Here is a 21903-nt window from a genome sequence, read left to right as displayed (position 1 = left end):
TAGGCTTATTTGATTTTACTTCAAGTAAATACAAGCATACTGAATTGCTTAGTACTGACTGATCTTTTTGGGGGGCTGATAAATGCCTCAAGCACACTGAAGCATGGTTCCCAAACTATGGTGGTTTTGCAATAAACTTTTATCACCACAGAAGAATGTTCTGCAAGTTCTTGTGTGGGAATTAGTTAAATGTTTTTTTTTTAATGAGCTTTCTACTGAAATGAACTGTTGGATGTGCAGCAGCACAGATTCACTGTTACATTTCAAACAAATTCAGCCTTCTGCTTTCACTGTAAGAGCCCCATAAACTTGCAGGCTATAAAGACAATCTATATAATCTTAATATTCAATTCATCTAATAAATACATAAAAGGGAGATGAAATGTCATAACTCGACTTCATGGAGTTTTAGATGGTGATGTTGTGAACAGCAAGAATCTCTGGTAGCAGTCAGTCTTGCGACAAATCAGAAGAGACCTCTGACTGAAGACCTCAGCAGTATGACAGTTATGACTTGATATCTAAGAGGAAAACATATTCCACAGTAACATCTCCTGAATGACACAATCACTTGTTAGGTACTGCTAATCACATTTGCTTTTGCTGCACCTCTACATTTTTTACATTTTCAAACTACCTCTGAGTTTTGACATCTCACATGCGAGACATTTAAAGATTCAAAATAAGAGTGGCTGCAACTGATCAAGAAATTCTTTATGCGACAATGCAAACTCAACTGATACAAAAACCAATATAAAAAAAGATTTCTATACACATCAACTATACAAAAATACATTTTTATTTCAAACTGCAATGAATTCTTTCCTTTACACAAACATGTCAAAACAATTAGATATGGAGGACTGAAAACAGCACGACTACAAGAAGGGCCGATTTGCTCTCCTCTCAGCCTCACATTCAATAAATCTAAATCAAAAACATCAAAAGTGCGTCAACGTTTTTTAAGAGATCAAAAAAAAAAAATTACATAAATATCTTTTCCACAAATGCGGCATACATGAAAACAACACTACACCAGTTCTCAGCAGATAACATCAGCACAGAGAGCGGACGAAGCTGTTCTGATTTGCTTTGGAGTTTCAGGAAGTGTTTGCAACAGGATGAAGTGCAGTGGACAAAAAAAAACTCTGGGTGATATGGTAATTATCATAGGCTTTTCTTTCACCTTTTACAGAAAGATGATTTCTGACAAATTGTTATAAGGCTGCAAGCAGAAAATTTCTGAAATGGGTCTCCTTGTCAGCAGCAGATTTACAGCTGAGAACTTTGTGTTTAGAAGTGCAACATCAACTTGTGTTTCCTTCACAATGTATTAACAGCTCATGAAGTGGAGAAGGGCGCCAGAGTAAAATCCTTCAGGACGGGTTAAAGCAGGAGTGTCCAAACATTTTGCAATGGGGGGGAGCACAACTAAAATAATGCCGTTTGTTATGAAAAATGCAAAAACAATTCTAGTGTAAAAACACCAAACAAAAAAAAACAATGCACAGTTTTTTAATGAAATGTACCAGCCTGATTTCAACACAGGAAGTATCTGTATATAATTTTAGATGTACACTAGGCTACAAAAACATGATATGTGTCCCTTTTGAACAAAAACAAACAAAACAAATACTTATTTAGCCTAGTTTAATAAATGGATGCACCCAACTCTACATTCAAGCAAAAGTTACTGGATGCTTGTGGTGCTGTGTACTATCAAATTAAGATGAAAGTAAAAAATGGAGTTAAGATAGTTTGTTTCTCTCCTTAAAGCTGTAGTATGTAACTTTTATAAAAGAAAATAGTTTTCTTACATATTTGTTCAAACTGTCACCATGTTGTGACGGCGTGAGAATCTGAAGAAAAAAAATAAAAACTAAAACTGGGAGAAGGCAGAATAGCTAACTAAAAACAACCAATCAGAGCCAGGAGGAGGGTCTTAGCGCTGTCAATTAAGTCTGTATGCCGCTTTCCTCCTCCCCCTTCGATACAGCTGCAGCACATCTTGCCACTGTTGCTAATGCTAGTTAGCATGGCCACCGATGACGGTGGAAAAACTGTTGTCCTTAAACGGCAAGTTGTTTTTCTCCACTTTTAGCACGTTTAGCAGCACGTGCACAAGGATGATGACCAGGAGCAGTGCATTTCTTCAGGCAGGAGGTGAAGAGGAAAGATCTTTTCACAGATTATCTGTCTCAAGTTATACTGTTACGACATGGTGAGAATTTCAACAAATATGTAAAAAAAATGTTTTATAAAGGTTGCATACTTTTTTTTTTTTTTTAAATCGTCATTTGGACACCCCTGGGTTAAAGTCAACAAACTGGTAAAGTCTGCAGCAGCTAGTGTTGATATCGCCTTGATGAAGCCATGTAACCACAGACTGCAGCGGCACAGCAGTCGGGGCTGTCAGGGTCGGAACGACACGGCGGGATGGAAAACTGGATTTCAACGAGATGAAAGGTCAAGACTTGGGTGCTTTTCTAAATATTGCACTTTAAAAGCAGAGGATGAAAACCCAAAACTGATTTTTAGAGTACTAACAATAAGTGCTTGTATGTTCAGCCCTCACACCAGACACTGGGTTGGGTCAGGAGGGGTGAACTGAAGGAGTGTCTTCTGGGGAGGCGCGTCTCGCCTCACTTCCCCTGGAGGTTGCTGAGCTCCATGTCCTCCTTGCGCCGCTTCTGCTGGGTGAAGAGGGAGCTGAAGGGGTACAGCTTGGCCTTGGCCGGGTAGCGCTGTCCAGCGATGTTCACCTCGTAGTCACCGCGGTTGATGAAGTCGGGGGTGATGGGCGTGGGGAGGCCCTCGGGGCCCGGCGGTGGGGACACGAAGCCCAGGCAGACGTGGCGCTCCAGCGTGTAGCTGTAGGCGCTGCTGGTGGTGGTCCCAGCCAGCTGGCCGCTGCGGTAGACGGGCTCGCCCCACCACGGCCACAGGTCCAGCTCTGTGTCGTGGTCCTCCAGGACGAGCATGACGAAGCGGCGGAACACGCCCTCCTGGCGCTGCTGCAGCAACGCCTCGCGGCCCAGGAAGTTAGTGTCCTGTGGAGAAGAGGCACAGAGACAGGGAGGGATTATCAGTGGACGTCACGCTGTGTACACACCCACTGTCGCTGTGTGTCACCTGCAGAATATATTGTACTATTCAAACTATTTGCAATTATTAAATTATTTACAGATCGCAGTGAGCTCAGATCCGCCTCTTTCCTCCTTATTTAGCATCTCATTCACTAATGCTGAAGAATAACTTGTTTTCTCATGCTGTAATAAACACAGCATGAGTTTATTAATGTTAAAACAACAAGACAATGGAAAGTAACCATACCAACTAGTGACAGTTTAAAGGCAAAGTGTGCATGTCCTTTGTGTTTACAAACAAATAATTGCTCTATAAAAAAAGGCAGCCAGAGCCCATGCTGTGGCGCCTGCAGAGCCATGTTCCCTCTCAGAGTGTTGGAACGGATTATTAACCATGCAGCCCGTTTTAGCAATACTGCACCGCCAGAACAGCTGCAACTCACCAGAGGTTCTGGTTCTGAGCTCAACAGTAAACTTGTTGATTTAAAGTGTCACCTGTTGTTTCTGCAGCTGCAGTCAGAACATTTCGAGCAAAGCAGATGGCAAACTGACTGAAACGAAGCTTCACGCTCCAATATAAATGCCGTGGGTGTGCGGTTAGAGCACATTTCCCCAGCGGCCTGACCGACCTTGTCGAACTTGACCCTGAACTCCCGTCCGCACTCCAGCGGCGTGGTGAACGTGTCGAGGTCCTGACCCCAGAAGGCAAAGAACTTCTCGATGCGAAGGCTCCTCAGCGCGTAGTACCCGGCGTTACGGATGCCGTACTTCTGCCCCACTGACATCACCTCGTTGTACACATGCAGTGCGTACTGGAGGGAGTGGATGGATGACATCAGAGTTAAACTTCACAGGAATCTGTGTTTTTCCTGAAATCCCTACCGGTATAAATCATCACACAGAGAAGATGTGACCTGATGTGCAGTGGCAATCAGAAGTTGATGTTAACCTATTGTGTCATGTTAGGATTTAATGGAGGACCTCCAAACCATTCTATGAAGGTTGGTTACACAATAAATTTATTTCATTTTTAAAATCATAAATTTGGTGCACCATTTTTGATTTAAGGTTGCTTTTATACTCAGTCCATGGCCTGGACTTCAGCTTAATTAGACAGACTCTCCATAAGAACACCATCATTGTCCATAGCCAAGTAACTAAAATTTTACAACGCAAGGGATAATTCAAAATCTGGGCAGTCACATTTCTTTTGAAAATGAATCGAAGTTGTTAAATTCAATGAGTACAGGTCAAAAGTGATCAGAAAATTGAGCGCATTTCCTCAAACACCCCGTTTGTCTAAATACAACTCGTTTGCACCTCTATGGGGATGTAGAGCATGAAACCTGGTTCTCCAGTATGAGTCATGCTCATCACTCTGATCCCGTTGGCGTAGCCCACACTCATCTCCTGCAAATACAAACAGGGCAACATGAGGGCAAGAGCACAGAACAAACAACAAGCTGCTTTGCTTCGACTCGTCTCTCTCACCTTGCAGAACATGGAGGGGAAGTGCTCGGGCGTCATGGAGACGTACGACAGCTCAGCCAGGACGTCCATTGCTCGCGGACCAATCAGATTCAGAGCTGAAAGAGAAAAGTTTGATAAGTAACCTTTTCAAGAGACACAGAGAGGGTAGTAGGACATTGAGGCTCACCTGTGTACTTCCAGCTCACATCCTCTAGGTGGAGGTGTGGGTCGTTGGGCATGTGCTTCTTTATCCAAGACCAACAGTGGACCTGCTGGTCCGTCGGAGAGATGATGAAGAAACTGGAGGCAAACGGACATCGTTTTTCGTTTTAGATGAGATTTTCATGCCATAGACCTCAAGTCTGTGGCGCCGTTCCTTGGCTCCAACCTGTTCTTGCTGAGGCGGACCACGCTGCAGTCGTTCTCGTAGCCGCCCCTCTCGTTCAGCATGCCGGTGTGGACGATGTGTCCGACAGGAACGTCCAGGTCGTTGGCGCACAGATACTGCAGCAGCTCCAAAGCCTGGTTACCTGTAGACTGAGACAAAAGTTCACAAATCACTTCCGTTGTGCTTTATCCAACCCAAACTGGGTTTTTTTCTACCTAATTTGATGCCGAATGTCAGACGTGACTCACTGTCAGCTCAAACTTGGTGAAGGAGGACATGTCGATGACACAGACAGCCTCTTTGCAGCACTTCACTTCTGCTCCAACAATATCAAACCAGTCGGGCTTGTAGAAGGTCTTACTCTGATCCAGGGACAGCAGATCTGAAAAGAAAGGAAAGGCAGGGGCTTTATTCATGAAACGTCTCCAGAAATCACACTGTAGAAACTCAAAAGAATGAGTTTGAACCCTTGGTTCAAATCGATAACGTCGCACCATAAACAATGTGTTTCTATGAATTCAGTTTCTCGGTAGCGGTCATAATAGTTTCTGCTGACAAATTCTGGGAAATCTGCAGTAAAAATCACTGCATTTCTGTAGATGTTCCATCTTTACTGAGAATGAAGTATATTAGGTGTATTCTTGGAACAGCACCTGCAATGACTCCTCTTAGCTCTACTTCACTCTCTGTTGTTGATTCTCAGACTGGCTAGTAAAAAAAATCTGTTAGGAAGTTGAGAAGCTTGGTGTGGATGCTGAGCAGTATGCACCTTTCCCAGGGGGAACAAAGTATTTGGGTCTTTCAAAGCCATGTTTCTCCATCCAGCGAGCTCCCTGGGTGTCCAGGCGGTCGTACAGGGGACTGGTCCTGAGCTGCCGGCCGGTCTGAAAGTCCCACCGAGGAACCTTCAGCTCATACAGCAGGGCTAAGCATGCGACGCACAAGCATAACAATAAAAAACATAAAAAAAAACTTATCACTATATGTATACACACAAAGAATTCAATACGAGTGACTCACATAAACACTGTTAGGAAACTGATAAACTGATGAATGTTTGGTGGATGAATGGCTAGGAGGAGATATGTGGATTGAGAAAAAGAATCCAAAACTTTTCTGAACTCTTTTCTTTTCCATAATTACCCAGAACTAGATAATACTGTAATATATCAATGAGTTTAATTATTTTCCAGCATGTGCAGGAACCCTTGTGAAAAACCTTAGAGTTGAGAGTGTAAACAGATCAAGTGTTGGGCTTCAGAGGACCTTGTGGATCTGAGGAAGATATCTAATTACAATATTATCAGGACTTTTTTTTTTTCTTTAAAAACACAAATGCAAAAGGTTCTGGTCAAAACGTTTGCATTCATGTGTTTCTGGTACGCATGTAAATCTGACGTCCACATTTCTAGAGAAGTATTTTTTCAAAGAAGTTCCATGAATGATTGGAGGTTCCTGAAACACGTTAAAGTTGAATGGGATAACACAGTAAATCTATTATCCTAAATAACAGATTTATTCAATAACTTAGTAGCAAAAAGGGTTTTTGAATTGAACATGTTGCTAATTTTGTTAATATGCTGTTTTCAATTAATTAAATACAGACTGCAAATAACTCGACTAAAAATTTAAATTAAGTGCCACCACTAACTTCTAATTAAAGGAGCGGCTGCTACTCACGCATGACTTCCATGACTCGGTGTCTCAGGAAGGTTCGGCTGCTCTGCAGGTTGCCGAAGCGTTTGATGTCCAGAGGCCAGACGTTGGCGGTGGGGTAGCCATAGGTCATCCACTCTGCCAGGTACCTGCACAGAGCAGGAAGAGGCTGTTCGAGCTTCACTGAACACGTCAGCATCACAGCAGAGCCTCAATGTATGAAAAACATTTCTTTCCATTCAACACACATGGAAAAAGTAAATAAATAATGCATGTAAAACTAAAAACAATATTTTAAAACAGAGTTTCTCCCCCATTTAATGATTTATTGCTTACTTCCCGGCTCCTCCGGCGAAGGCCAGACCTGAGGAGTTCATCCCTGCCAGCACGTAGTAGCCAGACACACCCGGCGTCTCCCCCATCAGGCAGCGCATGTCGGGCGTGAAGGACTCTGGACAGTTGACCAGCTGGTGGATCTCGGCCGTTTCGATGTGTGGCATTCTTCTCAGCAGGGCGCTGAGCATCGGCTCTGGAAGCAGAAGAGCGCAACGGTAAGGAGTTCGCTATCCGACAAATATCTCCATGTTCTAATAATCCGGATTGGTGCGTTCAGATTTCGGAAGGCATGTTGTTATGCCAAAGTGGCCCCTCTGTGAGAATTTAGTCGAGGTATTTTAGTTGCGTGCTGCTGTGGTTCAGGTTTGGCTGAGAACTTATGTCCTCCCCATCAGGTTGACGGGAGTTATGACGACCTGTTGGCTTACATGAAGGCTCTCAAATTACTACCATGAGGCCAAGGACAAAAGATTGAAGCACACGTGTGTGTTTGGACATATGTACAGTGACCCACAGAGTCAAAAACAATAAACCAAGACATTCATATTAAATAAAAGTATATATTTTAAAATAATTAAAATAATTATGCGCTGCAGCCTTGTAATATATTGACATGCAGTCAAATAAAGTGCTCAGAAATAGCAGTCTGTCCTCGTTACCGAAGTGATCCCAATCCTCCTGCATGTTCTGGATCTCCAGCTGGTTGCGGCCCTCGGTGAAGATCGGTTTGGGGTTCTTCTCAAAGCCACCAGACAAAAGGCCTCCCTGCCACGGCCTCGCGTACATCCTACCATCCATATCAATTATAACTGGAAAAAATAAATAAATAAAATCACAGACAAAAGTCCTATTAGACCAACCTCAACTTTAACAATTCATACACAAGAACAGAAATCCACCAAGGAGAATGTTTGTGGTTCCTAATCTCTGGTTTTGCAACCTGTGATCCCAGAGCCTCTGACATCATCTTGTGACTAGCAGAGCAAAGGAGGATTACGTATTAAAATACTACCAAAACTGCAGTTTCAAGTAAAATCAGACTTTGCAAATGGATTAGAAGCTACGGCAAAAAAATGTAAATCAGTGTATTTAATTTTAGAGACCTGGAGTGTTGGGCGCCAGTGGCTCCTGGAGAGGTTTGGTGAGGAGGTAGAAGTGCTCACAGCCATGGAGCGGGACCGACACTTTCACTTCACTAGCCTGGCCCAGTTCGTAAGCCCACTTTAGTGGAGACACACGGAGAAAAAGCACCAGATGACTGCATGAACCTAACAAACCAGACCCACCTCAGTCTGCCAAAGATATTCGCAGTAAAGCTAGTTAGCTAGCAAGATTTTATTAGCAGCTAGCTAGCAGTAGCCTCAACTGCCTTGAGTCACAGAACATTATGGCGACTCAAACTTTAGCCTGACAGAAAAGTCCCACGAGAAAACTATATAGAATATAAAAGATTAAAGATTAATTTAAGACTGGTGGTTAATGTATGTAAGGCCAACTTACGCATCTTCCGATGGATTTAATACATTTTAAGGCCTCCATTTTAAATACATGAATTTAAGGCTTTATAAGAATGCGCAGAAATCTTGTTTAATGTCATTGAAAATAATATGCAGCTAACTTCCTGAAGTAAACAAGGCACGAGTCCAGAGAGCGTGAGTTTTACCTGACCGGCACAGTTGACAAAGTATTCACACTCAATGGAGCCACGATCAGTCTCCACGGCCATAACGTGGCCCTTTTCCACCACCACCTGCTGAACGGCGGTCCGGTCCAGAATCTGGACCCCTGAAAACCAACAGAAATGGACCATGAGGAGGAAGATAAAGAGAGAGACAAAAATGGGGCAAAGTCAGGGTTCCCTCTGAAGTTACCTTGTCGGGCGGCAGCCACGGCCAGCGCGTGGTTAACGTCGGGCGAGGACACCACAGCGTCATCGGGGAGATGCAGCGCCCCCACCAGGTCATGAATGTTGACTAGGGGGTGGAGTTTGGCGATCTCTTTGGGTTTAATAATGTTACAGTTGATCCCCAACACTCTGTGGAGAAATTAGGAACTTCATTGTTCTTTACCGTCTTTAAAATCAAGCAAATTGGTGGCATCCGCTTACACCCATGTAGCACTGAGTTCAACCGCCTGTCTTACTTGAGTCTCGTTGCCAGGCGCTTAAGTGAAATGAAGCGATCCTGATTTTGCGCCAGACACAAAGAACCGGTCTTCACATAACCTGGAAAATAATAAGAAATCCAACACACACAAATATTGAGTCAGAAATATTTATAGTTTTATAGTTAAAACCCACAAAATTCAATATATTTTAGTTAGATTTTACATGATAGGCTAACACAAGATAGGAAATGCCAATGAAGTGGAAGAAAAATGACGTCTCTACTAGTTTTATACATTTAGACATGGAGATTTCCAACCATTTCTCTTTGTTTTTGCTTCGTCGGATTTGATGAGAGAGGGTCGGGATTTCAATCTGGACTGATTATAACTCATGAATGTGCTAAACCTATAGTGCTGCATTTAGGCCCTCCAGAATTTTTGCTATGTTTTTTTTAATGATTTTTGCAACCTAAAACGGCTGATTTTGCGGCACATTTTTCCAAAAGCTGGGGTCAAAGTTGCACATTTTTGCAAGCTTTATTTTTGCCATAACACAATCTTACAAAAATATAAAATTCCAATGCATAATCTTCCCAAAAAGGATCTTATATGGTCAATATAAAATGCAAACAGGAAGATATTAATGCAAAAAACTATTTTAGAGCCACATTGTATTCCTTTATGGATGTCTAGCACAAATTTAATTAATCATATCCAAGACATATGCAGAGGAAAGACAGGTGGAGCAAAATGCTATTTGTATCTGTCAGTTCAAGTTAATGATGATGAAGTTACACATTGTAATTTTTCCTTTATTTCCAGCACCAAAAGCTGGCTATGAGTGAAGGCTGTGAAAGCATCTAACCTGTTTTAACGCCGGTCTCCTCCTCTAGCTGCTGGTAAAGGCTGCTGGAGTAGTTGGCCATCTTAGACTCGATGGAGATCGGTTTAGCCATGCTGAGAATGCCAGCGCAGAGTCTGGTTGTTCCTGCACCAAGCCTGGGCGAAATGCATAATATGAATAGAACATAATATTCAACTTTATGATCTCCTCCTGGAGACCAAAATGAACCAATTTAAGGCTGGATTCAGCACGATTCAGATCTGAAAGTTTAATCCTGAATAATATTCCCAAATTATTAAACAGACAGTGTGATGTAAAAATCAACTTTTTTGAATTTTACATCATGTTGTAATGTTATTCCCTCATCAAAAAGCTGCCTGGAGTGTTGCTTTGATTCTTTTATACATGTTTAAGAAATGATTTTGGCTCCAAATGGTTCCCGTGGCAACCATTTGCAAAATCCTTACTATCACCAAGGGACACCTTTTCTTTGTCTTCAGGTGAACTTCTACATTACAGAGCACTCCTTCCCTGCAACTCCCCCACTTAGCTCCTTCAGACTAGCCAGCAGCAATTAGCAAGCACCTTGTAGAGATTCACATCTACTTCTCTGTACAAAGCTCCTCAGAGCAATGCTAAAGGCTTAATTGAGGATTATGTCTTGAAAGAGCAAAAGTTTCTTAAAGAGACAGAGGTCCAATTTCCAGATTTCAAGCTGCTCAATACATTTAAATCATCTGAAGGCAACTTAGCTAGTTAGTTAATGGAGTTGGTGCAGTAAAATGACACTATGTCCCTGGTAAATACATAATTGTGCCCCTTTAAATATAACAGAGTTTTCATCTCACCTGCCCTGCTCAAGCAGAACGATGTCCGTCCAGCCCAGTTTGGCCAGGTGGTAGGCCACTGATGTTCCAACAATCCCGCCTCCACAGATCACCACCCGGGCCTGGCCTGGCACAGGAGGGAGCTGGGAGTCCCCGCTGACAGCCAGACACTGCGGGGAGGTCCAGAGCCCCCTGCCCGCCAGCCTGAAGCCCATCTGAGGGAGCAGCAGCCTGGGGAGCAGCGCAGGGGCCATGGCCCTGGAGCTCCGCACACAGCTGCACATGGCTGTGCTTTCTGCAGCAGACAAACACAAACACAGAGCGTCAGGGAGGGAGGTTTGGTCAACGCCGCAAAGGCATTTAAGACAACGGGAACTGTTCCTTATAGTTTAAATGCTAGTTAAGCAAGCGTGACAGTCATTACACGGTTATAGCCTTCATAAGAAACACGGGTTATTTTACTGAAAAGCTCAGCGGTCCACATTTAAAGAGCAGCAGGAGTCTTGGAGGAGTAGCAAGGTGAAAAGTCTCTGAGTTACATGAAGACAGCACTGTTCTTAAAGCTTCCCTATAGCTGGACCGCTAGCTTTAGCTGACGACACTTTTAACACATAAATTGTTCTGCGAAGTCAGTTTAGAGGTAAAACGGTCGAAGCAAGCTTCATTTTTTAAAGTTACATAAATGCCGCCCTGACATTGCGAGGCTTTATGGTGGCTGGGTTTAACTTATCAGGGTTGACTGGAGCTACACTGCGTAGCTTGTAGCAGACGCTAGCTAATGTTCTCTACTTTGTATATTAACTCGGCCGAATGACAGAATATAAAAACACATAACTGACATTTAGTTTGTTCACGACTGCCTTAAACTCACCTAGTCAACCAAGTCAGGACGTTGCTATAGGTTTACAAACAAAGTGGGGAAGAGCAAGGACTGATAGGAGTGAAAGTCTCAACATGAATCAAGCTAGCTTCAATTATAAGCGCTACTTCCGGGGTGGAACTTCAAATTAAAGTCACACGCCCCATTTTATTCCCACGCTTTGTCATTTATTTTCTTATTTCCTTTTCACTTCGTTAATAAACAAGTCGGAACTGAGATAATTAGAGCAGTAAGGACCACTAAACACAATTTGATTTGTGGTCAGTTTTGATAATATCCCGTGTAATTAAAATATTTAAATTTATAAATCAACCATACACATTTTAAACATTTATGCCATTTCCAACATAGTCAAAACTGTATTTCACAACTGGAAAGTAATGTTAGCCACACCAGTTAGCCTATTTGAATTTCCAACCAAATGTGTACGTGCTGACGTAGGATAGAATCTACACGTTTAAAAATGTAAGAATCAGTTTTATTCCCCTTGTTAGTTCAAACAAACAAGGAATTTGACTTCGGGCCGCTTTTCCCTCAATATATTTAAAATATAAATGAATTTAAAAAATTAAAAAATAGGGAAATGTTTTTTCTATATAAAAGTGTATTTTACTTTGATTACGCTGGGTTTATTTTTATGAATACTTCAGATCCAGGGGCAAAAATAAAATAGCCCAGGATATTCTGCAGCACAGGCCCACTATCTGATTGTGTAATTTACAGTCACCAACAAACTTATCCTGAGATCCACCTTTCTAACAACATGACACATTTTGAAGGTTGTAATAAGAAACCATGGTGCTTTGTTTAAGCTCCTCAAACTCTTTTTAATATAAATTAACTTTAACCTTTTGTGATCAAACTGTATATTCTCCATTCAGCACATTAGTGGCATATTTACAACTAGATACAGGGTGAGGGTGTTCACTTTGGGGTGTTACATTGTTAACATATTGTTATATGAAGCCATTATAACGGCATTTTGCTGCACCGTCGTAATCATCTGCTGTGAGAGTCTTTATTTTGTTATTCTTGATTTGTGTCTTTTGTTTTTATTCATTGCACATTTTGTGATAAAATGTGAAAACTGTTTTGAAGGGAAAAATGGATTTCCAAAATACACTCACAAAACTTGGCACAAAACTTTAGGAAAGTGACATTCTTGAGATAATCATATCTCAAGTGAAATTTGTAGAGTGATATAAATGAAAGTGTTTTTCATCCTTACTCTAGCGTGTCTCCCTTCCTCCATTTACTGTGAAAAAATGAACTAAAATTCAAACAAAATTTGAAAACACTCAGTACTGACAGTATTTTGTGTGTCAATGCTGACACACTAAAACTGTATTACTCTGGTATGTATTGCAGTGTCCTGTTTTAATATTATATTTGGTACTATTTTCTCATATTTGAAATGGGTAAATGAAAATCTGATGGTGTTGGATCATTCGGAGACTGATTTCCTGATGCTAACTGTGTGAGTAAAGAATAACAATCCTAGTTTTCAATCGTTTATCATTTGTACCTTTTCTAACTTGTTTGCAAGAGAGTAAGAAACCGGTAAGTGCTTATTCCATTTTAAAATGTATAAAGAAATACCAAATGAAGACAGTATTTTAAAAAAGTTAGAAATTCATCCTTCCTAAAATGACTTGAAAACACAACAAAAAATTCAAATAGCACCATAACAAGCAATAATTACTCTTAGGAACAAAATACTTCCATGACGCAGACTGCATGACAAGCCACGAAGGAAATAGTAAACTATATTTATTGGCATGTTTCAATTCAGTTATTTACAAGACAAAACATTTTACATCTGTAACAGTTCAGAGACAATTTTTACACACAAGTATTCAAACACAACAAGCCATCAAAGCTTATGCTCAGCTGTGCACAACATAATCAAGACTGATTACCGTCATAAAGTCTGAATGAATGCTGCATGCTGTCTGGAGTTGTTCAAGTTAAATGACTTTAATATATCTGTATCGGGAGTATGATGTAGGAGATACTGACCAGCAAAACGTAAATGCATTTTAGTTTATTCAACATAAATCACACACAGATACAGTGGTGCTTAAATGTTTATCATCAAGAGAGTAGAACATGAAAAACAGAGGAAGGAACAAAAAAACAGACATTACAATTCATATTGGACTGCTATAAGTATTTGTCCACTAGATGGCGACACACGAAAACGAAAGTGCTCAAATTTTCATCCGTGAAAAGGCCCGAAGCAGACGATATGTAAACAAAAATGAGCGGTATTTTTGCAAGGAGCCACAGAATTTTTCAAAGAGCAAGGATTTTAGATTTAGTTTCTTTGAGAATCTCAAGAGGGCATTAGCTTTATAGGGTTCCAACACACTTCCATGTCACTTTTCAGATTTCCCTGTCCTTCCTTAAAGTATGAAATGGATACAACAGAACAAATGAGGGGAAAATGAAATACTTTATTATTCATGGTTTTCTTTTATGTGCATAACTTGGAAAATGTTTAAATACAATTCCACTTTTCGAATCCTTCTTTACGCTTTTTTAAGACATGGAAAGTAACTTCTAACGCAATTTAGTTTCCTTCCATTGTAAGAAGGATTCCTGTTTAGGAAAATACACATAAAAGGCTATTCATACAACCAGAAGCTGTGATGAGGTTTATCTATTTTCATGTACTTAATCAAATTGTGTGACTGTAATGTTGCCAGATTAACTGTGAAATGTTCTCTGCTCTAATAGAAAACTGAAAACACATCTGGTATGTCTGTCATGGCCTTATGGAGGCGCGCTCCCTCACACCTCGTTCTGCTGGGTGAGCTCTCCTGAGACGCTGTTGAACTCGGTGGACCGGGTGCTCATGCCCAGGTACTGCTTCAGGAACTCGCTGAAGCGTTTCTGGTTGTTCCACTTGCGGGCCGACTTCCGAACCCCGATGAAGCCCCCGTACCTCTTCTGGTACGACCTTCCCGGAGAGACCAACTTCCGGTAGCCATGCCTCCCTTTGACGAAGCCACCGAACCTCTTGGCGACGCTCAGCTCCGGGTCGTCCTGCCCTCTCGCTGCCTCGCCGGCGTCCTCACCTTCCTGCCCTGCCTCTTCCTCCTCGTCGTACTCATTGGCAAGCGACAGGGCGTCCTGGGAGCCATAGAGGGAACTCAGCGGGCTGCTCTGGCTGACCAGACCCCTGTCGTTCAGGTCGAGTGCGCGGGTCACGTGGTTGAATCTCTGCAAAGCCATGGGGAGGAATAGACCCCCATCCATTTGCTCCTCTTCCTCAGGAAGTAGGACATCAGCTTCCTCTTGGGATCTTCTTCTGATGGTGCCATCAGGGGAAGAAGAAGGTAGCGCTTTACGGCAGATGTCCCAGGAGGAGGAAAGAGAGGCGCTGCTTTTGCATCCAATCAAACACACCTGTTGGAGATAGAGACAAGAGATCATCCTCTTCCTTTGATGAGCCGAGTTAAGAGGAATAAGACGAATTAATCATTGAAGGTCCATATAACAAGTCACTGCAAAGCAGCACTAAATGACGAGCTGTTCTGTGAAGTGGAAGGAAAATGGTTTTCAAAATTGCTTTCATACGAATAACTGAAAAGTAGGCCTCGATTTAACTGATTTTATGAAATCGGCGAATAGCCAATACTTATATGGGAAAACGATCTTATCCACCGATTTTTATCTGAAAATCAGCCTCTGTCCCTTCTTGCTCTGTAATGAGAGATGGCTGACTGACAGCCCAGCCCACCAGGTCACAGCAGCAACATACCTGCCAAGTTTTCATACCTGTTAAGTTTTCATACCTGCCAAGTTTTGGACTTGGCAATAAGGGAAATGTCGTCTTCTGGTGCTACTGTCAAAGATGGTCGGGGAGACTAAGGTAAGGGATATTCTGCTGTAAGAGCGGGGAGGTGGAGCAATTAACGTGAGAGCCGGGGTGGCACAATACGGGACATGTATAGAAAAATAATAATATGGGAGGGGAGCAAGGAGGGAGAGGGGGGTAAAAAACAATAGTTTCCTGACCAAAATGGGAGACTTGACTGGTATAATCAGCAAGTGTGCTGTAACTGTAGTCACCCCTTTGTTACCGACTTAACTACTTTCTATATTTAGAAACTTTTCAGACGAAAAAAATCAGTATCGGCAAAAGTCGGAATTAGCAGGTTAGGCTTTTTAAAGATTAGTTATCGGGCAGAAAATTGCAATCGGTGCACTCCTACAAAAAAGGTTATCAAGTTAAATTGATCAAGTTTTTAAATATAATGAATGCCAAAAAAATAATAGTTAATCTACTCAAGTTTTCACAATATGGCAAGCATGTCTGGAGAAAAGACTTTTAAAAACGTTTTTGGAGAAACATAGACCAAAGTAAAAACACTGTGGAGAAATGTTATACTTCTGAGGCAGGGAACAACCTGCCCTGTCGTTGCTTTAGTTAATCAAAAAAGACGACACAAAAAACTGAACAGAGCTTCTGCTATGAACCAGATCCATGTTTACACTATAAAAAAAAGTCAAATTAACTTCACAGCCGAATCCGAGCTAAATTTCTTGTCTACGGTTATGATGTACATGAACATAGTAACGCTTTCAAATTAAATAATTATTTATAAGAGAATGGTAAATTACCTACTTTTATTGTCCTAGTTAAGGCAATGAAAGCGTTGTCCTGCTGTAATGGGCCACAAATGATCCCGTGATCCCGGCGTCAAACACTAATACATCAGAGCTTAGCGTTTTTTAAACGGTCAAAATTTAAACGTCTTCTGGTGTGCCACCTACAAAGACTCTTCTGAGACGCAGACATGTCTTTATCCAGACAGAAACCACCAGCAGGCACAGAGGGAAGAAACACACATCTGTCCCCGGGAATCAATTAGCCTCAACAAATTAAAACTCAAATGCCAAAAGGATAATTCGTTGAGTCAGGCTGGGAGTGCAGAATAAATACGAGATGCTGGGGTGAAGAGTTTCAAATTGGAAGGAGATACTAGGTTTCGCACGAGTTCATTCGTGTTAAGTGGCATTCAATTCTCCACATGTAAAATGTCTGCAACCAACATTATGTTGAAAGATGCTTCTTGGACTTTGAACAGAGCTTTCAGAATGATAACACCCAGTGACTGAGACTGAAACTGTGTGTGTGTGTGCGTGCGCCTGTGTGTGTGTGTGTGTGTGTGTGTGTGTGTGTGTGTGTGTGTGTGTGTGTGTGTGTGTGCATGTGTGTTTGTCTTACCACAGTGTTGAAACTGAGCTGTTTAGGCAGGATTTTGCTGCAGGACAGGCAGTCAGTCTGGCAGTCACTCCGTCCTGGATCGCACAGACAGAGAAGCAGCAGAGCCACTACGGTCCTCATGGTCCCACCGTCTGCTGCGTGACGCAGGGCAGAGAGGAAGCACAAGGTCAGTGTCATCATTTATCCACGACAGCACATTAGGGGAAAAAAAACAAAAGAAGTAGTAAATTAATGTCCTCCCCCCCAAAAAATTCTTAAAATTACAGATTAATTGCAGAAATTTTCAAGAAAAAATAAAAAAAAAATGGAAATTTCTGATTTTGAAAAGTGGAAAATTTGCGAGAAAAACGCTGACATTTTCGGATTAATCTTAAAAATATTTGAGAAAAAATTTGGAAATTTCTGAGTTTCTAAAGTTGAAAATTTACAACAACAAAAAAAAACTCAGAAATTTTGAGATTCATTTCAGAAATCTTGTAGAAAAAATACAAAACTTCCTGAGTTTAAGGAGTGGAAAATTTCCTTGGAAAAAAAAAAAAAGAAAATGCAGAAATTTTGAGATTAAACTCAGACATTTTCTGGGGGGAAAAAAAGAGAACATTTAAAAAGTTGAAAACTTTTTACTTTTGGAAATGTTCCACTTTTGAATGTCAAAAAAGTTGTTTATGCATTTCTTTTAGATTAACCTCAAAATTTTGGATTCTTTGCTAGCAAATTTTCAAGTTTTTAAACTCAGAAATCTGTACTGTCACAATAAATCAAAAGAACCCAGCACATAACCACGAAGTGAACCTAAAAGAAAATCCAGTATTGTTACATTTTTGCAAAATAAAACCTGAAAAGTGAGTATAACATACACAAATATTCCTAAATAAAATACCGTATTTTCCGCACTATAAGGCGCACCGGATTATAAGGCGCACCTTCAATGAATGGCCTATTTTAGGACTTTTTTCATACATTAGGCGCACCGCATTATAAGGCGCATAGAATAGACGCTTCATACTCTATTATTACACATCCACATTAATAAAGAAATGGTCCCCGAGTACTTTATATAGTAGGCTGGCCCAGTCGTTGTTTCACTCACGGTGTTGGTGTTGCGATATTATGCCCAACTGCTTTCTGGGTAACACAGACCAACCGACAAGCTGCCGCTGCAGTCTCTGTCTCTCTTCCCCTGCCCCTCCCCCCCTTTAAATGTATTATCAAACTTTATTAACAAACCAGTGTTCTGACAACTATCCCAGCATGCACCGCGCACTACTTCTTCTACGGGGGAAAAAGAAGTTGGCGGCTGCTTACCGTAGTGGACCAACTACGTAAGCAGCCTACTGCATGTCTGTGTAAACATGACGTCTTTCATTTCGATCTGAGTTAATTAGCGTAGCATTTCTGCCGGATTTTCACAACATATCAGCCACGGCAATGGACAGGGGAACCAACAAGTTCATGTCATCTTTTTTGGACAACATCAAGGTGTTTGAGCCACTGGATGCCTCCGCGTCACAGCTAAAAGCTACCGATAGATGAGGAAAACAGCAGATCCTCACACCCTCAGCATAAATATAGCTGTGGACAAGATCACTGATGCCTATTGTTCTTGCAAGGCTGGGTAAGTCGGCATTCATGGTTTTGATGGTCCACAATGTACATTAGCATATGTTTACTACTGTAGCTTGTGTTTGTGAGACGGTCACGCACGTGGTAGCTGCACTGTGACCTAAAATGGGCATTAGCCAATGAAACGCGGCCCCTGTGGTAAGGTCCGTTGCTGGACCTGTTGTGGCTCAATATTGGTCCATATATAAGGCGCACCGGATTATAAGGCGCACTGTCGGCTTTTGAGGAAATTGAAGGTTTTTAGGTGCGCCTTATAGTGCGGAAAATACGGTACAGTGCAACCATCTGCCTTCAGAAATCATCTTTAAAGTGATACTGGTCAACATATATAAATATACATTCATTGTGACATTTGTGTGTGTAATATTCCTAATGCAAAGGACTGGAGCATAATAATTGTTGGCTAAGATATTTCTAAGCCTTATGAACTTGCATATTACATGCTAAAGTAATTTTTGACCAATACGTCAGCCTAATGGCAGCTTTACACTTGGACACAAATGACACTCATCAAAATGCATTTTTACGAGTTATAACGGTCCAGTCAATGCACAGCTCCAAATGCATTTGAGAATATGTGGCAAGGCTTGAAAAATGACTGTCAACAAAATTTCAGACAGGACCCCAAAAGGTCTTGTTAATGTAATTGGAAACTTTTGATAGTTTTTGAAATTTGAGTTGATTTATTTTTTTGGTAATTTTTAAACATTAACAAAAAAACAACATGACTCAATTTCCTTCTGTTGTTAATCTCATTTATGCTTTTTAATTAAACCCCCATCTTAACTATATGAGCATCATAAGGGAAATTAGGACACAATACAAGCCACCGGAAGACGACATTTCCCATATTGTCACCAAAATACAAAGCTGAGTGTAATGGTAAGTTTCTCAAATAGCAATCTGCAATTCATAGTCTGACTGCATTCTTATAGCGGGAGATTTTAACATTAATTTAGTTAAATAATAGAAGAATAAGTCATCTTGGAAGAAGGTAACATAAGTTGGATAACAGAAAGGAAATGCAGGTACATTTTGACATGTTTTAAAGAAAGTCTTCTCAGAATTTTAAGGTAAAAAGAACAAGGAAGTCACATTTCTCTGAAATTGTCAATAAAAATAGTCATAATGTCCAAATATTGTTTGCTATTATTGGCAGGCTCAGTAATGTCTGCACCATTTGTCCCTCTTGACCTTTTATCCACAAAGTCCTGAAATGGCTTTGCAGAGTTTTCAAACAGCAATATTCATTCCAAATAAAAAAAAGGTCCAACATTGCTAAACTGTTTGTCTTTATAAACTCTGGAGTATTTAGGGATCTGGATGTTTAATTAAATGAATTATGCATTTCTAATTGAATCTGCTAATGTCATGAAATTCTTAACTGTAGCCTTGATATGGATCCTTCAGGTGTATTTCAGAAACCTCCTCAACTCCGTTCCACCTGAAACAGTTCAGATGGTAGTTTCTTCTCTCTCCTGGTTTTGTCCTTAAAACCTCATGGATCATTTTAAAGAAACCTAATCTGGTTTCACTACTAATCACTACTCAATAACTGTGACTAGATATCTAACCCAACATTTCTGGCAAAGATAATTAAAATGGCAGTTTGTCGACAGGGTTTTTTTTTTTTATTTGAAAAAAAAGGAATCATTTTTAGGTTTTTGATGGGTAAGAGTTATGAATGACATACATTTTAAAATTAATGCATAAAAACACTTCTGTCTTGGTTTCACTGGTACAGTTTATCATTGCATCCTGACTGACATTTTGGAAAGGATTGTCTGTGACTGTGCTAAACTGCGTCGGATCTTATTTGACAAACCGGAGCTACTTTGTGTCACTTGGTCATTATAAATCAGAGCAAACAAAGATCAGACGTGGTGTACCACGAGGCTCCATTCTCAGGCTCCAATTTATTCTACTACCACATGACACCGCTAGCTCAGGTTCTGGAGCATTACGACACCTCCAAAGTGTTCAAGGATGCTGCTAGCAAATTGGGTCTCCAAAGCATTTGTTCAAAGCGGCATATTGCTGCTTCAGTAGTGAACAACTGCATGTAAATCGATGCTTTGCTATAGAATTTTTTTTCTGTCTACAACAGTAAAATAATTTTGATGCTAAATTTTTGGTTTGGTTGTATTTCGGAGAGCGTTTCCACCATTAGCTGGACTCTGGGCAGGCAGGTTTAAACCCAAACGTCAAATGTTACATCATACTGGTGCGACAATGCTAGTATCTCTTGTGCTTGTCACAAGCAGTGAAAGTGCGGGATGCTTTTATAATCGAAACAGACATAATAGCATGCTCTGCTGCTCAGTGGAAACAAGGCAAAAGTGTCCCATTTAGTCACTAAGACCACCACTTTACTGCATTTAACTGGGTTTATTTAGTATTTTTTATGTTGCTTTTCAGAGAAGAACGAGAAACAAACGATGGCAGAAGAAGAACTCAGATTGAGGGACAGAGGATGAGACGATGAGCACAGTGACTAGAAGGAGACGCCATGAAAAAAAGGCTGACCTTTTTCTCGTAGGAGCAGCCCCCGTCTGGCGAGTCTGACGTCAGAAACACAAGCAGAGTTTTCGTCTCATTAAACAAACTCGTTAACTCCTTTAATTGATGCCTCAATTAATGCCTCTGGCACCAAACTGAGTCAATGTTTCTTGCTGACAAACACACTCAACTCGCACTCGCAAAGCGCAGGAAACACCCACGCACAGTGTTCATATATTTAGCACAACAAATGTAAACATCGACTTGTGAATTTCTGCCCCCGACCACAGAACACCGAAACACTGAGGGGACACTCTGTAAAAAAGGGACGTCTGAAAGTAAATTTGTCCTCTGTCAAATATGTTGACAATGTTTAAAGAAGTTAACAAGACTAATTAAAAAAAAAAAAAAGGATAAAAGTTTTAATTAAAAAAGTTCATTTTTGATCCTGACTTGCTCACACTGATGTAACAACGCTAAATTAATTAATGTTAATGCAAGAGAGTTACATTTCTGCAGTCTGATAACGACAAGGTGTTTGACAGGGAAGGACAAAAGAAAGGTTGAGCTGATATGAGGAGAAATGAAGAGGCGGGAGGTAATTGACACGAGGTGTCGGATACAGGCAAACAGCCTGGGGGTGTGTCCTCTGGGAGGGGACAACACATCTCCTCCTGTACCCATCTCGTAAGGACCGAGTCACCTGTTAAAACCGAGGGTCACCTCTGTGCTTTTGTAGTTTTATACTTAAAAACGCATCTGGATTTCTTTGTGCAGCTGTTTTTGTGTTTGAATAGACAAGGATGTGAAAAATAAGATGGATTTTATCTGAGAGGTCAAGTCAAAGTACAGCAGACTTGTTAAGTGGAAGGAAAACGACACGTCTTTGCAGAATAGCTCAGTAAGATTGGACGGAAAAATCGAAAGGTGAAAAGTGAGGTTGTGTCGGAAC

At 41.0% G+C, this 21903-nt stretch overlaps 2 protein-coding genes and 1 long non-coding RNA gene across 3 annotated transcripts; 1 reads left to right on the top strand and 2 right to left on the bottom strand.

Annotated features, from left to right (window-relative positions):
- Positions 1 to 781: 781 nt before the first annotated feature.
- On the bottom strand, positions 782 to 11695 carry pdpr (pyruvate dehydrogenase phosphatase regulatory subunit). Its single transcript, XM_088004137.1, has 18 exons — positions 11585 to 11695; positions 10735 to 11008; positions 9908 to 10041; positions 9079 to 9160; positions 8808 to 8971; positions 8600 to 8721; positions 8040 to 8157; positions 7596 to 7745; positions 6937 to 7129; positions 6625 to 6749; positions 5714 to 5869; positions 5193 to 5326; positions 4945 to 5093; positions 4744 to 4856; positions 4578 to 4672; positions 4407 to 4496; positions 3716 to 3898; positions 782 to 3050 (listed from the first exon to the last, which is right to left on the bottom strand). Exons 2-18 carry the CDS (start codon positions 10995 to 10997, stop codon positions 2643 to 2645), a joined length of 2679 nt encoding a protein of 892 aa, XP_087860263.1. The 5' UTR covers positions 10998 to 11008; positions 11585 to 11695; the 3' UTR covers positions 782 to 2642.
- Positions 11696 to 13327: 1632 nt separating this feature from the next.
- Positions 13328 to 17706, bottom strand: pnoca (prepronociceptin a). The gene is made up of 2 exons (XM_015007772.2): positions 16830 to 17706; positions 13328 to 15004 (listed from the first exon to the last, which is right to left on the bottom strand). Exons 1-2 carry the CDS (start codon positions 17007 to 17009, stop codon positions 14387 to 14389), a joined length of 798 nt encoding a protein of 265 aa, XP_014863258.2. The 5' UTR covers positions 17010 to 17706; the 3' UTR covers positions 13328 to 14386.
- LOC106930314 (uncharacterized) lies at positions 16904 to 21342 on the top strand. Its single transcript, XR_001420829.2, has 2 exons — positions 16904 to 16995; positions 20871 to 21342. It is a non-coding gene; the product is annotated as an uncharacterized LOC106930314 (long non-coding RNA).
- Positions 21343 to 21903: the final 561 nt, after the last annotated feature.

The sequence above is a fragment of the Poecilia mexicana genome, unplaced genomic scaffold (genome assembly GCF_051168715.1).
Source record: "Poecilia mexicana isolate PSO_F unplaced genomic scaffold, ASM5116871v1 scaffold_3, whole genome shotgun sequence".
NCBI classification, from domain to species: domain Eukaryota; kingdom Metazoa; phylum Chordata; class Actinopteri; order Cyprinodontiformes; family Poeciliidae; genus Poecilia; species Poecilia mexicana.
Note: the sequence above shows the minus strand (reverse complement) of the source record. Positions and strands in the feature narration are given on the sequence as shown.

Coding starts and splice junctions, on each gene's coding strand:
- pdpr (XM_088004137.1), bottom strand. CDS start 10,997: ATGTGCAGCTGTGTGCGGAGCTCCAGGGCCATGGCCCCTGCGCTGCTC. Junction 4,673..4,743: donor TGTGAGCTGGAAGTACACAG/GTGAGCCTCAAT, acceptor TTTCTCTTTCAG/CTCTGAATCTGATTGGTCCG. Junction 3,899..4,406: donor TGCTCTACATCCCCATAGAG/GTGCAAACGAGT, acceptor CACTCCCTCCAG/TACGCACTGCATGTGTACAA.
- pnoca (XM_015007772.2), bottom strand. CDS start 17,009: ATGATGACACTGACCTTGTGCTTCCTCTCTGCCCTGCGTCACGCAGCA. Junction 15,005..16,829: donor AGCTCAGTTTCAACACTGTG/GTAAGACAAACA, acceptor TATCTCCAACAG/GTGTGTTTGATTGGATGCAA.